Source organism: Vanessa tameamea, chromosome 4 (genome assembly GCF_037043105.1).
Source record: "Vanessa tameamea isolate UH-Manoa-2023 chromosome 4, ilVanTame1 primary haplotype, whole genome shotgun sequence".
In the NCBI taxonomy this organism is placed as follows: domain Eukaryota; kingdom Metazoa; phylum Arthropoda; class Insecta; order Lepidoptera; family Nymphalidae; genus Vanessa; species Vanessa tameamea.
The window spans coordinates 5322188-5340234 of NC_087312.1; the positions used below are offsets into that span (position 1 = coordinate 5322188).

At 30.7% G+C, this 18047-nt stretch overlaps 1 protein-coding gene across 2 annotated transcripts in view; it reads left to right on the plus strand.

The window, feature by feature from the left end:
• Nucleotides 1–16469, plus strand: part of LOC113394433 (long-chain fatty acid transport protein 4-like) — a 28610-nt gene extending 12141 nt beyond the window's left edge. Inside the window, exons 2-14 of one of the 2 annotated variants that reach the window (XM_026631742.2) lie at nucleotides 7765–7932; nucleotides 8751–8995; nucleotides 9578–9728; nucleotides 11279–11516; nucleotides 11720–11969; nucleotides 12916–13117; nucleotides 13599–13709; nucleotides 13955–14036; nucleotides 14230–14360; nucleotides 14541–14691; nucleotides 14921–15078; nucleotides 15342–15495; nucleotides 16045–16468. In XM_026631742.2, the coding sequence (XP_026487527.2) occupies nucleotides 7873–7932; nucleotides 8751–8995; nucleotides 9578–9728; nucleotides 11279–11516; nucleotides 11720–11969; nucleotides 12916–13117; nucleotides 13599–13709; nucleotides 13955–14036; nucleotides 14230–14360; nucleotides 14541–14691; nucleotides 14921–15078; nucleotides 15342–15495; nucleotides 16045–16202 (2091 nt within the window). In that variant the 5' untranslated portion in view covers nucleotides 7765–7872 and the 3' untranslated portion in view covers nucleotides 16203–16468. Of the gene's footprint in view, nucleotides 1–7764; nucleotides 7933–8750; nucleotides 8996–9577; nucleotides 9729–11278; nucleotides 11517–11719; nucleotides 11970–12915; nucleotides 13118–13598; nucleotides 13710–13954; nucleotides 14037–14229; nucleotides 14361–14540; nucleotides 14692–14920; nucleotides 15079–15341; nucleotides 15496–16044 lie in introns of those variants that run through there. The other variant, XM_064220588.1, reaches the window with a different exon arrangement.
• Nucleotides 16470–18047: the final 1578 nt, after the last annotated feature.

Here is an 18047-nt window from a genome sequence, read left to right on the forward strand (position 1 = left end):
TTTATTCTATATGAGACCGCTTGTTTTCAAAATAATTAAATTATAAATTATAGCAGATACGTAAATTGTGATTTATTACAAGGTTTTTACGCTAACGGTCAAATATAAATTATGTACTGCGAGTGTGCACAGTCAATTATTACTGAGGTATCAGGACTTACTTAGAAATCAGTGTAACTAAGGGACATATCATTTTAGACCCGAAGGTTACTGCGCATTCACGACGACGTTCATATTTCTCAGTGCCAATGTTTAAGAGTGGTGATGACCACTTACCATCAGAAAGCCCATTTGCTATTTGTTAGTACGCCTACCTATTTAAAAAAAAAACAGGGTAGGCACCATCGTTATATACCTAAAAGACGATAAAAATTTGACGGTAGTTGATATTTTTAAATATTCTTATAATTTACTTAAAGAAATTTTATTGTACTTTTCCAAACAAACAAGTTAATAACTACATACATATATTATGGCCGTATGTTTTTTGCGGTTCGTTTTTATTATCAAGATTTTCCAACAGAGTCGACAAATTATTCAAACAATAATTATGACGACGTATCATTGCTTTGTTTGCTACTTTTATTTGTGTTCAATTTATTCTGAAGGTGTTTTTTGTTTATTATTTTATACAAGTGCACTTACTGCGGCTACTATACATTATTATACTTTTTAAAATTTTCATAGTCTGGAAATGTATCTATGTATTTTTTATTTCACATACTAATATAGTGTTGCTCTTGAAATCTGTCTTGGTTAGGAATATGACCTTAAATGGATAATACACGACGAGTAGCATACATGTGCATTGATTATACCGCCAATGTAAGCTATAAAGTTTTCCACTTACAAAAACAACACGAAATAAAATCTAAATCAGATTAGGTCCGTAAATACCAAAAGCAACGCTTATTATCAAAACATATCTGATTTTAGTTTGAATTGGTCGAATTGTAACTTGACCGATTACACGGCAAGGTCAAGCATCAAGCAACTTGGAATAAATTCAAGCCTAAAACAGTTCTCAGATCACGCAACTATGTATTGAATGCCAGCCCTACACCCTCACCGCGCTGTTCCAGACATACGGAGTAGACACATGTTCTCGTAACGTTAGTGTGACTAACGCACACGGATAGGACCCATATGATAATGTAATAAAACTTTAACACGAAAAGGATGCGCTAATATTCAAAATAAGAATTTTGTTTGTGATTCATTATCATTGATATGATATTTAGACGCAGAGTCACTTATAACCATCTCGGTGAGAGGATATTGGTCAGTAACTACATTCTGGGAGGGCATTTGAATGACATTTATGTTGACTATAATCAGCCTAAATTTCCCACTGCTGGGCTAAGGCCTCCTCTCCCGTTGAGGAGAAGGTATGGAGCATATTCCACCACGCTGCTCCAATGCGGGTTGGTGGAATACACATGTGGCAGAATTTCGTTGAAATTAGACACATGCAGGTTTCCTCACGATGTTTTCCTTCACCGCCGAGCACGAGATGAATTATAAACACAAATTAAGCACATGAAAATTCAGTGGTGCCTGCCTGGGTTTGAACCCGAAATCATCGGTTAAGATGCACGCGTTCTAACCACTGGGCCATCTCGGCATATTTATGTTGACTGAGTGGCCTATATTGAAAATAAATGGCAATTTTATTCGTAGCTCTGACTTTTTTTATTTATACCAGTTTAAGAATTACGCAATCAAGTTTAGCACTTGGTACAAATCGGCGTTTTGGACATACCCTATCTTTATATTATGCGATAGCAATTTGTAAGTTTTGACAATTAACGTTTTAAGGTCGAGTGTACGAAATAACATCTTTTGCAAGTCGACAAGATATTTCGCAACAAACCAAAGGTTAACGGTAGATAATATTTGTGTAACTGCAAGCGAGATTTTGGTGTTATCTTTATGACTTCCTAAATTAATTTTTGAGCCCTTTGAGTTGTACATATCTCAGTGCTTCTGATTGAACAGGTGAAAAACGAAACAAACGAAACAAAGGGAACTGAAACACATCGTAATTATTTTTATGTTAATTCCATAAAAATAATTCGGAAACAATTGACGCATAACATGTTAAGCAATCTTTCTTGCTTCTTGATAGTCGAAATCTACCACCGCTTCGGAAGAATCGGCGAAAGACACTCAGCGGGATGTATTTAAATGTCATATTTTACAACTATTTATTTCATACAATAACAATAAATATATTTTCGTTATTTGAAACAGCCTGGAGGCGATCGTCTTATTCCCAAGGTGTGCAATCGATTAAGAAGTCATTAGTGTTGTATAATATCCTTTAACACCTATTGTACCAGTCGAAAAAAACATTAAAATTACACATATTTTCAATTCCTAATTGTATTTTAATTAATATGGGAAATAAATGGTAGACATATTGATTATATGTTTATAGGATGATTCCATTTTAACTTTTCCGCGATTGTGACAAAAACTAGTATTAAATATTTAAACTTTGATACAATTTCGTTGTCATATAAACCAATTGCGAAAGTAACTCTGTTCTGTCTGTGAATTTTGATATGGAGTAAGTTTGAGACCCAAGAAAGGACATAGGCTTTTTGAATTCACCGTTTGTGGGGTAAAGTTTTATAATTTTTGCATAGGTAAATCAGTACGTTCACCTAGTTTACAGTAAGGCCTGCTTGTATCATATTTTGTTTCTGTTTTGACGGTTAACATTGAGTATTGGTATTTGTGAATGCCTTAAATAAAAACTTGCTTGTATAGTTAAAAAAATATTCCTCTGTTAAATAAAGGCTCGAAGGCTCTTTCCAAATATATAAGCTTTTAAACCAGTTTTATGTATATTTTGCCTTACTTTCAAGGCAACTTTTAATATTGAAAGAGTTAATGACTTATTATTTAAAATGAACTCAATTCATTTTTAGTATTTAAGAAATACCCTTATAAATAAGTAGGTATATGTTATACTTTATTACATAGAAATATATTTACGTCATAAAATTTCAATGAAATGAATTCTACATTACAAGATAATTCTCTAGAACCACTATTGAATAATAAACAAGCTATTGTGCGTAATTCGGCTCTATATATAATCATTATGGATACTTATTATTACCCTCTTTATCTTCTTAGAATATTCTAACGTACTTCGTGAGTTCTACGAGGATAAATCAAATATTTATGTAAGATTTAACTTAATTCTCTACAAATTACTTTAGGTCCGCGTATATACGTATGTATATATCTATATACGCTTATCGAGATAGGTTAGATTATATTTTTACCGATTATAGAAATTGCCATCAAAATAAGCTAAACGTAAGGATTTTTTTTTACTTGGATGTTGGACTACCGTTAAACAACAATACCTATTTAGCTTTTTTATGTTACAGTTTGAAGAACTAGTGAGTTAGTGTAATTACAATAAGGAGGATAAATTCTTAGATCTCATTTGTGGCACGTTGACGATGTAAAAAATTGTTAATATTTCTTACAGCGTTAATGTCTACCACTCTATGCATGATGATATCAACATACCATCAGGTGGCTCATTAGGCAGTCCGCCTAATGCTTGCTTACTTATTATGAATAAAGTGGCGGTGAATATTTTATAACCATAACAATTATTTTGTATATTATTATTTTTTTGTATATAATAACTATTTATCGAAGTCTTGGCATGTATCTGCATTTAATAAAATTCAATTTATTTATTTCAATTTTAAGGCAAAATTAGTAGTATCCAGATTTTAAATTTTAGAGCCTGGCAACCCTGTAACCCTAGTTTCTAGTCAAAGATGACATTAGTGTTAATGGCACGGAATCGCTTGGATGAAAGCTGAATGTATCTATTTTACATTAAACTGACTTCTTAGATTAGTCATTAGATATCGAAAGTAGTTCAGAATTTGATCAACGTATTTTTTATTGAGTAGATCTTAGAATTATTTTTAATGAATTTTTAGTAGTCGAAATACGATAACAATTATAGAAAATTAAAAATTTCGAATGTTTCGATTTTTTTTCTACCTTTATTACATATTTTTTATTGATAACACTAAAGCCCGTCACTATAAGACAAACAAAAAAAAAGATAATCAGTTGACAGACAGCAGAGAAAAAGGTACTGAACTGTTTTGTCTTTGCCTGTTTGCATATAGATAATTTAATCAATCTAAAGTTATAATAGTCTTATTTTATTCTTATCAAATAGTTCTTATATGTTACATTTTAAAGAGATATTTATTAAACATAAGTTTCTATTTACAAATTGGCAGCTTTCCATCGATTAGCACTTTCAGATGTTATTGGCGATATTCACATGTATAGATTTGCATGCGTCATGATGCATGTTTATATCAAACTTATCTATCATCGACCGCTTTCTAAATGATTTAAGTTTTTTTTTTTACAGCGGGTTAGGTTTAGTCTCATTGGACATTAAGGAAAAAAATCCTTGCAAATATTTTTGACTCAATGTGAGGTACAAAAAAGAACTACTTCGCTATTTTCTAAAAGGTATATTTATTTAAAGCCGTCCTTATTTTCGTGGAAACAATATCGATATTTTATTTAAGCGTCTGTCATATCAATTAATATGTAGTAAGGACTTATAACAGTGTATAATAGCTTTATTTATTGTCTATGAATACGTCTATATTCCGCTGTTTTCGTAATAGTAGAGTCTTCTATGAATAAAAAAATTAAATAATTATGTATGCATTCCTAAATTATACATCCGCTTGAGTAAGTCTAGCACAGTACTATCAACATACAATTACGTGACTTAATTCGGATTATCATTTAAATAAAATTCAATTAAAGAGGAATTGCAACAAATGCCGTCCAAAATCGCTCATTTATTGTAAAAGAGATGAAAATGAAAATTTTTTTGCCATCACAAGGGCACATTAAAAATGTTGTTTAATTTGACCTAATACAAAGCTCGCGATACACGTTAAAATAAATTCTTAATATTTTTCTTCTTGAAAATTGTTGTTATATCTTGACATCCGGTTTTTATTAATGAAAAAAAATAATAATATATATATATATATATATATATAAATTTCATTGATCAAATACTACTAATAATTACGATTAATTATATTAATTGCAATATATTTTTAAATATAATACAACAGCTTAGTATATCTTTTTGAAAAAAACGGCAAACGTTTTAAAATCTATAAGTGGTATAATGTACATAAGGCAGTATATTAAATATTTAACATCACATGAGAAGTATAATATAAGAATGATGAAATCTCGCTCATAAATCAATATTGATTTTTTAAGACAATATTTACTCGAGTATTTCGGATATATTGAATCTGTACAGCAAATAAGAGCATCCAAGCAGGTTGGACTTGCTTAACATAGTTATTTCAACATATTATTTCTTAAATATACATCGATTTTATGTGACATATAATATTTCCTGCTAATAATTGCGCCATAAAAATCTTTATATACAGTTTTATCGTTAATTATGAATACCGAAACAAATACTCTTAACTTGGTATGAGGTATTTTGATAACGACGTAACTTTGTATTGTTTCATATAAAATGTTTACATCATCATTTTTTATAATTTTATCACTAACAAAATCTAAGAAAGTCACAATTTTTCAAGTCTAATAAGTATTTTCAAAAGCCTTTACACCGATTTTTAAGTTAACACGTTCCATAAGGAATTTCTGTGCATAATTTCTGCATATAGACACATCGGTTTAGGCTGTACGTTATTTGTCAGTCGGTCATTTTATAAGCTTTTTAAAGTAGAGCACACATTCACGCGTTGCCCTACTCCAATAAGCAATGCGTCGTGTTTTATTTCGCTAGGACGGATAGATGTTGTGGTACTAAAATGAAGGATACATATACACGTGTGTCCGTTTTGGTTACATTTGTATCTTAAAGTTTAACAATGTAATTAAATAACTAAACCATCAAGTTATTGATATATACTTATATACCTACATAAAAAACTATATTATTTCTATATATTAATGTCTAATGACATGTACCTAAATAAAACTATCTTATGAAGCTATTTTCGATGAACAAAAATTGTTATCCAAAACTGGATAATATTAAATAAATAAAATAAAAAATTTCGGACAATTTCAATTTATTTCAAAAAAGTAATATATCTTGATTAGATTTTATTCTAAAAATAACAATACACCAATGGGTCCTTTTGAGGGCTGAGATACAGCTTCACTGCGTAAATATGTAGCAATACTTCTGATACAAGCATATATTCGAAATCCTTTGCGAAATTTCCTTCTTCAATGAGTACGTTATTAAATAGAATCTTGAATATAGCCCTTGAAAAATGCAGTTGTATTTGTCTGTATTTTAATAATGCCTTCCAATTAAAGCAGCGTGTTCATTGGGTCACATCTCTATTGTATGGTATTTATATTTTATGGATAATCTGCGTTTTTCATATTATAATTATTTATGTATAACAAGTTAATACTTGTAATCTTGGTAGGACTTAAATCCCAGCGCAACGTTAAATGTGAAAGGAAGAGTAGTAAAGATATTCGATAGCTTACTTTCGTTCTCAACGTTGATATGAAATTATGTATAAAGGTCATTGACTCTCACTTTCCTTTCTCGAAGCTGCCTCGGAAACGTCGCGTGAGTTCTTTAGTTTTTATTTCAACCTTCATAGTTTGTGGTCGTCGCTCCAAAATTTTCATTTGGCTGGTTATTAACTCCGAACCGAAATAAACTTTTGTATAGTGATGAATTATCATAAGCTGACAAGATTTTTTTCTAGTAAAATATATTTTAAAAAAAAACGACTTTGATTGATACAATGAGCTGAGATGAATACAAATTAGTATAGTCGATTGCATTGTCACCAGTAGGTACTAATAGTGAATTCAAAATTTTACCTCAATCGATTGGACTAGTAGAAGGACTAGTTGAAATGTAATATAATAGTTGTTTTTTTTATTACGGTTTATACATGATAATAAGTTGACTATTTTATAATATATCTTATGTTAAAATATGAACATAATTTATACTAAAAAGTGTATGTACGTATACTCTTTCGTATGTTATTGTTGTGATAATTACGTTTTTTCAATTAAGTAAATGAAATAAACATAATATCATTCATAATTAAGACGTATAGATTACATATACTATTATACGTTTCACGTACGTGTACGTATTATATGATTATGCAACTTCATTTACAATAAAATTTGGAATATATCGCTCGGAATAAAAAATATTTCCTATTCAGTTACAAATACGAAAATAATGGTTTATCTATCATGTTTTGATGAGGAGTGTAGTCTTAAAAAAATATTATTATTAGCAATTTCAATATATTCGATCTTTTTCGACAATTTGTATACAAAAACCTGTAATTCAGTCATTGAGGTCAATGCCACGGATAAGTTCAATATGCTTATTTTACGCACAGCTTAGTTAGTAGATAATATATTAAATATTGACATTACATTTTTGTTTTATTTTTGCTCTAAGTTAAAATGTTTATGCAAAAAAAAGTTTAACATCAACTTATATTTAACTTTGTACCCATCACAATTTATTAAAAAACATACCTCATTATAGGTGACGGAAGTGGATATTTTATATAAAAATATGCTAAATGATTGTATAAGACACAGAACCAAATTGACATTGAAAATTAACAAACTAACATCCAATTACATATTTAAATATTTATACTTATGTGTTTTTTTTAATTGTTTCAGGTGATGTTAGCATTTTACTGAACAAAATGAACCAGTCGGAGTCATAGTAACTACAAACTACTAAGAAATATAAGTGTACTTGATATATTTTTTATAAAAAACGCGAAGATGTCAAATATCGAGACTAATAATAATATGAAGGGAACAGAATCCAATAATTATAAATCGGTGAGTTTTTAACATTTTCAAAATAATAACGACCGTTGCAATTTGAAATGACGTAATTACGATAGGTATTAGGATATTTTATGTCTTTTTTAAGTACGTGGTAATATTTTATGTAAAGTTTCAACTAAGTCTTCATTTTAAAATAAAATATCTCTAAAGTCCGTTTTCCTGATATAAGGTGCATTATTCTATTTTTAGTTGGTATGTTTTCGTTACACCATGGCTTAATTTTTACTAAAAAAAAAGGTTTTACTGTTGAAACTAAATGCGCCATCTAAATGTCCAGTATTCGCCGACTTATCGGCAGAGTCGTATAAAAACTGTTAAATTTCGATGTATCTGAAGTGAAAAAGATATTCACGAGCGAGTAAATACATATATAAATATTATACATACTAAAAAACATTAACAACGTTGCAAAATAAATCCTTAAAACGTCATAACGTGGAGATAAATGTTACACATACGCACTTGCAATATTAGTGCATTAATTAAATGAGAAAAGAAACCGAAAAATTAATACCAACCTTATTAGATTTAATAATAAGATCCTAAATTAAATTGTAATAGGTTTATTTATATAAGACATTGTTACTTTATATATTATATTTTAATGATTTCAACTAGTATCAGGTGTGTATGTGTGTATTATTTCCAAAACGTGTAAACTAAAAGGATGCGTGAATATGTTGGACGGGCCTACTACGTCATTGAATGTTTCATATCTAATCGCAGTTAAAGATAGCGGTAGATAATTTTTAACGTGAAGTTTATATTTATGAATCAGCCCTCAAACAACCAACATACTTATATTTCAGGATAATGAAAAAAAAGACATCGAAAAAGGGAAAATCGCAACAAATGGTCCTAGTTTACCCTGGGTACATATCATAGTGATGGTGTTCGCTTTAGCTGTCCTGGTGGCAGCGAGTGCTGTGGCTTGGGTGTTCTTCAGCTGGCAGATAAGCCTTATTGTGTTCGCGGTCATAGCTTTCGTATACATAATAATCTATTTCTCAAATTGGCTATGGGTCGCCGTACAAACAGCTCCTAGAGATTTCAAGTAAGTTCAAAAATCAATTTTTATTTAAAGTGTTAAAATATATACGAACGTATATCGAAAAGTGATTAATTGAATATGTGTTTTACTCAATAAGAATATTTGGTATGTTACTAAACTTCATGATTGTGCTTGTAGAGTTTAAAGACTATCATTGTAACGAAAAAAATTGTGTAACGAATGTGTACTAAAAATGAATAGTGTTGTTTCTTACGGGATGAAATTATTCCTTAAAAATAAATTTTAGGTGATTCCCAAATTTGAAGTAAATCTGGCAACCACCTAAAGCTCTACATCTCCTATGTATCTCTGCAACTAAATAGTAACAATATATTTACTGACTACGTACGCATAAGATTTAATTTTTTTTTTTAACTAATCCATATATTTGGAAAACCTATGGAATTATTTTCGACGTACTCAATATTGAAAATAAATAAACAAACGCAATGTTATAAGTTTTCTTTGCTTAAGTAACATACGAATTAAAAAAGACGTTTCTAAACATTTTAGATAAATATTTTGAGCTAACTACAATGATTCCCTTATATTCTTAGCAATAACTAACTAATACATTATTTTCAGAGCTCTCTACTGCTACGTAAAAATTTTAAGATTAACGAGTAAATTTACAAAAAAAAATTGGTCCATGCCAGATATTTTCCACGAATCAGTTAAAAGACATCCGAAAAAAGTATGCTTCTTGTTTGAAGACGAATCATGGACTTTTCAACAGGTAAATGTTTTAATGTAATTATAAAATATAGTTATACGTCGTTATAAAAGCAAACTCAGTAAAAATTAAACTAGATTTCCGTTTCGATTCAATGCAAACTATTATTATATCAAATTATTATATTATATTATTTTTACTATAAGTACAGCAAATACAATTCTTCGGAATACCTAGATCACATATGTATATCTGTTGTAAGTAGTTACTATAACTCACTTACATTTCATAATATGAGCGTCGTTTTTGTAAAATTTAAATAGTAAAAACTTTTTGAGCTTCAGTGGTGTACGTGACTCATTTCCTTAAACATTGGCGACTGACATTGGTTTATCATTAAACTATAACTCACTACAGCCAAAATTATTAACCAGTGTAGAGCGTTTAACTTGTTTATCGAAGATTTGTGAAAGTCGTCAAATGTTTCGCCAACTTATACAGGTTATGTCGGTATATATAAGTTTCTACTATATAAAATTCCAACAAAAATAAAAACAACTCAAAAACAAACTCGTTAATCAATTAATCCTAAAATAAAACCAATACCTTGAGATAGACCAGTGGGTAGAACATAGAAACCGAAGATTGCAGGTTCAAATACAGGCAAGCATCACTGATTTTTTATGTGCTTATAATTGATCGCGTGTATGACGGCGAAGCCAAATATCGTAAGGAAGTCCCGCTTCATGTGTCGGAAATTCTGCACATGCCGCGGAATAAGCCCCTAAAACATAATTATCAAAAGGAGAGGAAGGCCTTAGTCCAAAACTTTGACCACAAGATACTAACGGAATAGTTATAAATATAAACCTTTTTGACGAATAATGGATAATTATATTAGTCCAAGTTAGATATCATTTAGTTATTGTTTTAAAAACTCGATACTACCATACTTAAAATAAACAATTATCGTTGTTGGTTTTAAACATTTTGACCTTGTCAAATCTGAATGACACTTCAAAATATCAAACATTGTACGTAAGTTTAACTTTGTAATCTATACTTGCAATAATAAATATGTTAGCTACGTATTTTGTAAAATGTAAGTGTTTGACAATACGACTTAAAAATATTTTATATATATAGGAGCATGTTAATTACGTTACGAGGATTGATAACCCAGATTTCAAATGTTACTAGTTATTGCGTCGGAACGATTAACATCTGACCTATGAAACCTTTAAGGAAGCAATAAATAGGTCTCCGAATTCAGGTTAGAGATTGTTATCAGTAGACGCCTAATTATAATTCAACACTCTTATATTACAAGCGGTCAAGGGGACTTATCCAAGATATAAGATATAAAACTATGTGTAATAATTTATGTTAATTTAAAATCATAACGCTATTTCCCTACATATTACTTAGTAGATATACATGTTTCTGAATTGTTTCGTCACGTCATATTTCGCAGTATACACGGCAAATTAAAAAAAAAATCTTGGTTCTTGGCCGGATTAATAGGTATCTTCAGTTGAGATCCTAATGCTACATCCACGAGATTATCTTATCGGATGTTTTGATGTATATTTATAATGAATGTTATGTTTTAGGTGGAGGAGTATAGTCTTCGCGTTTCAGCAGTACTTCGAGCACAAGGTGTGAAGCGTGGTGACACGGTAGCAGTTATGGCTAGCAATTACCCCGAGATGCCTGCAATCTGGCTTGGTATAGCTCGCATCGGCGGTATTTCTCCTCTTATTAACACCCATCAAACTGGCAATACTTTGCTTCATTCAATAAATATTGCGAAATGCGATTTCGTTATTTACGGCAGCGAGTTTGAATCTGGTAAGTGTATATAATAGTTAATCCAATTTTGGTTAGGTTTTGTAAAAAATATCGTATTTATATATAAAGTACTTCAAATATATGTATGTATATTATTTGCATTGCATATCTTGGAATTAACTGATCTCCAAGACATGGGTTATCCTAGTTCGGGTGACCACGGTAGTTTAGTTAAAGTTGAACATTTTTCTTTTTTGTTTTAGCTATTCAAGACATAAGGAAAGAACTAAATGCGTCGATCAAACTTTATAAGTTCACCCGCCGTCCATTAAATACATCGGATAGTGCTGTAAATATAGTCGACTCTGAAAATGATTTGACGCGCTTACTGGAGTCTACACCACCAGCGCAATGGTCGAATTCCGAAGGTGAAGGCTTTACTGGCAGACTGCTCTACATCTACACGTCTGGTACGACAGGACTACCGAAAGCGGCTGTTATATCGCCGTCAAGGTCGGTATTTAACGTTGTTAAAGTTTTTTCTGAACAATTCTGAACTCTACACGGGAGACCATTATCTATCTATATGTAATATAATATTTTTACATTGTGCGTCAATTACTTAAAAAATACTTAACAAATAGACGCGGCATCCGTAGATGGTTATAGGGTATTACGTTTTTGATTTTGATTAGTCCTTTTTTATTTAATGCCCGTAGAAGCGGGCGGGTATCACCAAGTTCATATACATATTATAGAAATAATTATAAAAATTTAACGATCTCGTAAAAATCATCAGCAAATGGTATGCACCAGGCGTAGTTGTTTGGTGATGCCAGTAGTTTTGTTGGTGAAAAATCTAGTCCAGAAAAAAGTATAAAAGTTGTCTATGTATAATTCTCATTGTTTCTGATTAGATGATAACATTTGATATTAAGTTTTGGCAGAAGGCTATATTAAAGAGTCTATGTCGGAGGAATCTGTAGTAATAATTAGTATAAAGTGAATAAACAGTAAGTGAATAAAGAGCCGAGATGGCCCAGTGGTTAGAACGCGTGCATCTTAACCGATGATTTCGGGTTCAAACCCAGGCAGGCACCACTGAATTTTCATGTGCTTAATTTGTGTTTATAATTCATCTCGTGCTCGGCGGTGAAGGAAAACATCGTGAGGAAACCTGCATGTGTCTAATTTCAACGAAATTCTGCCACAAATTATTCCACCAACCCGCATTGGAGCAGCGTGGTGGAATATGCTCCATACCTTCTCCTCAACGGGAGAGGAGGCCTTAGCCCAGCAGTGGGAAATTTACAGGCTGGTTATGTTATGTTATGAATAAACAGTTAAATAAGACTCAGTTAAACATTATTCATTCATTAATTGGAAAGTTTTCCAGTAAAGCGTTACCTAAAAAATGTGGGTTTGTTAATTATTGGATATTTTGAATATTTTTTTTCAGAATGGTGTTCATGGCGTCGGGTGTTCATTACTTAGGAGGATTGAATTCTAAGGATGTTATTTACTGTCCTATGCCTCTTTACCACTCAGCTGGCGGTGTTATCACAATGGGAAATGCTTTTATCTTTGGGTGCACTGTGGCCTTAAAATTAAAGTTCTCCGCTTCAGCGTATTTCCCAGACTGCATTAAATATAACGCAACGGTAAATTGATGTCTATTTTAATATTAATTTAAGTAATTACGTTTTTGTTTATTTATTATTAACCAAATAAAAGTATGAACGCTTTGAATTCGTTCAATATTAGTACAATGCACAAATTATATTTATAAAGATATTGATATTTCTTTACTTAAAAATATTTTCGATTTGAATATTAAATTAGTGCAGTTTCTTTTGTCGATGTAACAAATTACTTTTTTATTAGACTATCACTTAGCTGAAGTGATTTTATATTCTACTATGACTGGTATTTGAATCTGTGGGAGTCGATTTTAGATTGTTAAAGCAAAATATTATCAAATCTTTGAATATAGATCATTTATTCGCGAGTGAATCTATATATGTATCTATACTAAAAGTGAAAGACCATTATTTATTTGATCAGACGCTCTTCAAACATTTTAATAATATCCAATCTATGCCCATATTCAATAGTGCTTTTAATTTCTATCTTGTGTTCTAGGCGGCGCATTACATTGGAGAAATGTGCCGCTATGTGCTCGCCACGCCACCCTCACCCACTGACAAGCAGCACAAAGTACACACCGTGTATGGAAACGGCATGCGACCAACTGTAAGTTCAGACTGTATTTTGTCCACTGCCTTACTTTAAACAGCCATTATAATAGCCTTGGGATGGCATCCCAAGCTGCGTGGCATAGTAGAATAAAAAAACCATCTCATCCTGCGTTTTGTACAGGTTTTTTCAGTGTTATTTGCTGTGTTCCTATTCACTAGTCTAATCAAACACAGCCATTAATACTACATCGTTGTGTATAGATTTTGTTACTAAAAAAATAAACAAAAATAAACTTGCAGATATGGACTGACTTCGTCAATCGTTTCGGTATAAAGAGGGTTGTAGAATTTTATGGTGCCACAGAAGGAAACGCAAATATCGGTAATTATTAATTATCTTTTAATTTTTTGGACTGTTTTTTTTTTATTTTATTCATTTAACGATTTTACTACGACATATCTTTTATATCAATAGTACACAATTTAACTGAACTTAAATACTATTTCACCTACTTCTACGTATCAGAAGTAATTGTTTTATTATTCAGAATTTGTTTTATTCATCATTCTTCCAGTCAACGTCAACAACAGAACTGGGGCCATAGGATTCGTATCAAGAATTGTCCCTGCAGTCTACCCTATCGCTATTATTAAAGTGAACGAAGATACGGGAGAACCTATTAGAGACGCGAAAGGCCTTTGTCGGGTAAAATGTTTATTTTATTATTTTTACGTGTAAAACCACAATAATTGCTCCTATTTAATAATGAAAACGTTGCACTGCCATTGTTTTATCGCATCAATTATTATGATGCTTATTCAATCGTCAATACTACTTTAAAATGTACTTGCAAGAGAATTCATTATTATGGTTTTAATATTACAGCTGGCACAACCGCATGAACCTGGTGTATTTATTGGTAAAATAAAACCGAATAATCCTTCGCGTGCATTCCTCGGTTACGTTAATAAAGAAGATTCTGAGAAGAAGATTGTAAGAGACGTCTTTAACTATGGAGACTCGGCTTTCATATCAGGTACCTACTGAATTTCATAACAATGGATGGATGGAATGGATATTTTACATTTAAAGCGAATTGAGAATTACAAAGTAATGTAACTAATTTTAAACTATACCATATTGTTTCGCACAGTATATAGTATATGCGGCGGTCTCGGAAGTATTATTGTAGATTGAATGAAACATACATCTATAAGATTGGTACAAATTAAATATGGATAAGACAAAAAATTTTGTATTTCCAGGAGACATTTTAGTAGCTGATGAGCTCGGTTACTTGTACTTTCGCGACCGCACAGGAGACACGTTCCGATGGCGTGGAGAGAACGTCAGCACCACTGAAGTGGAGGCTGCCATTTCCAGGGTCGCTGACCAACGTGACGCTGTTGTATATGGGGTGGAAGTATGTGCTTTAAAATCGTTGCTCACGTCTATACAATAAATATTAAAAAGTAAATAAAATAAAACATTCCACAAAATCACGTTATTTAAAAAAAGCATTACATAAGTTAAAAGAAACTTTAACAGTATCTGAGAGAAAAATTACACTCAAATGTACTTAAACAGACTGATTATAATTAAATTTCAATCACTTAACGAACATAGTTAAATTAACCTTATAACGTTTTACTTATTTCGTGATTTTAAAAGATAACTTTATTGCAGATACCTAATATAGAAGGACGAGCGGGCATGTGCGGTATAGTAGACAAGGATGGCAGCTTAGACTTGGACAAGCTGGCTAGAGACATAGCCAAAGACCTCCCCAAATACGCTAGACCTGTCTTCATAAGAATTATGTCAGCCATGGATATGACTGGTATGATTTCTTGGAAAATATTGATAATTTAGCATTGACTTTATATTTTTATAGTAACATTATTAATACATCTTTGAGTTTATGGCATTAATAGCCCCCTCGCCGTTTTTTAAGCGACTTCAATTATGTATATCATGATTCTGAAAAAATTAAGAACAGAATAATCCCACTGAAATGTATATTTTCAGTGCTAAGTAAACAAATAATAAAACGACTTAATTATATTGACTTATATGATGGTTGGTTAGTATATCGAATGATGCCTGTCTCTTGTAACTAATTAATAATTTTGCAAGTGGGATAGTATTTTTTATGTCAACTTGACAAAACTATTGAAATATTCAAAAGTAGGATATATCATATTATTATTTACAATCATTAAACTTTAGCTCAAATATGCCCACTCTATATGTAACTGTCGCATAAATCGTACCTACATAATATTGCTATTTAGCATACTGGCAAATTAATCACGAATTATAATAAATAATAATCCCATAGACAATAACTACGTATACAATATTTCTAACAACTTTTTTTTTATTTCAGCAACATTTAAACTACGCAAGGTCGACTTACAGAAGGAAGGATATAATCCTACTACTATCCAAGACAAACTCTATTATTTCGATTCAAAATTAGACAAATATATTAGTTTAGGTGCTGAAGAATATGAAAAAATTATATCGGGACAAATAAGACTGTGATTTTATACTTGATTTTTATGTATGAAGTGCCTTTTATGTTGTGAAAAAATAAGTAAATAATAATTATTTGACATTCATCTGAATGGAAACTACTAATTTAAATAAATTAAAGTATTCATAAGAATTGACTGATAATATTGTTTTGGGGTAGGTATTTATGAAAAAAAAACTTACATATAATTAAATGTAAGTTATTGTGGTAGGTTATTACACTGTTGCTTGTATCGTATTTTTTGTTTGGTTGTAGATACATTTAATTAGTTATAAGTTAAATAAATAAAATTAGCGTGATAACTTTGAATATTTTTTCCGATATTCCCTTATATTTAATATTATTTTGGTATTATTATTTTTATTATAATACCAAAATAATATTTGTGTTTTGTGGTTATTAATAATAGTCTAGAACTTAGACTATTGAGTTAAACCTAGTTAGAGACGTAGCTGCGATGATAAGTATTTATATAAGGTAGGCATAGCTATGAATCAAAAATTTGCTACTGGTGGTAGAATATAATAATGGTGGTAGGATGGTAGGGTGGTACCGGGCTTGCACAAAAGCAAGTGCATATTATTGAACAAGTAGTCTTTAAATGGAGCTTGAAGCCTAAGAGAAATAATATGATTAAATCACTGCTTTCATACCAGTTTAAGCCCATAACTGACAGACGGCATTATGCCTTTAACGCGCTTTTGCTATTTTTATTCGTGAAGTGTCTTGATAATAGTCTATAATGGTTTCAGGAATAATAGTAAAGCATGGATATTCCGAAGGTAGTACACTCTATTCTAACCATAACAGGAAAAAGGCCAAATAAATAAAATTTGACAGCAATTTTTTGAACGTCGATGAAACTTTGGAATTTATTTATCTTATCTATTATCGGAATTTTTAGAGTAAAATGAATGAAAGTAGAAATAAATGATTAAGTGCAATAGTGTTGTATTATAAAAAAAGATATAATAATCATAAACTCTTACAGTGCACAACATAACTGAGTTATTAGCAAGTCGCATGAAATACTTAAATCTAAGGTTTGTTTTTATTTTTCCCTACTTCAATTGGAACAGGCTATAAGTATCGTAATACACACTTGTGTATGATAATCAAAACATCGATAGATATATTGTATTAATTTGTAATAAATAATAGTTATAGAATCTAATATGTAACAAAAAAATAAGGGTTGGCTTTATTTTTTATCCGGTAGCAGAAGTGGCATAGAAGTAAGATCCCTCATCACAACAATATTACTCGCATCACAAGACCGCATACCATTTCCATCAAAAATTAGTCATATTCTCTATTAAAAAAAATGTCAGTGATAACGTAAGATGACTGTAACCAACGTTTTGCTATAGTTCAACAAGGATAAATACAAGAATCTTGTCATAATATTACCGTTTTTAATTGGAAGGATGAGGATGAATATTCACGAATTACTAAACACACTACTTGAACTTATGATTTTACATACACTAAGAAAATTTTATTACAAAAACTAATTTCATACCGATGACCTGATTTCGTAAGCATAATATGTTGTTGTGTATACATCTAGAATTAATTTTATGATCGTCCACTGAGACACATACATTAGATAAATTTAATTATTAATTATATTATTATAAAAATATTATTATAAAAAAAAATTATCGATACTTCGTTTCGTTAAATAACATTTTATCGTGTCGAATCTCTAAAATTTGTCATATTTGACATTGATATTTCATTCCATTTTTGACAGTGACATTGACAATATAATATGTCAAAACGAATTCAGGAATATTTCCTAATATCCATATTCCATACTAATTATTCAATTAAATCAAAGCGTTGATGAT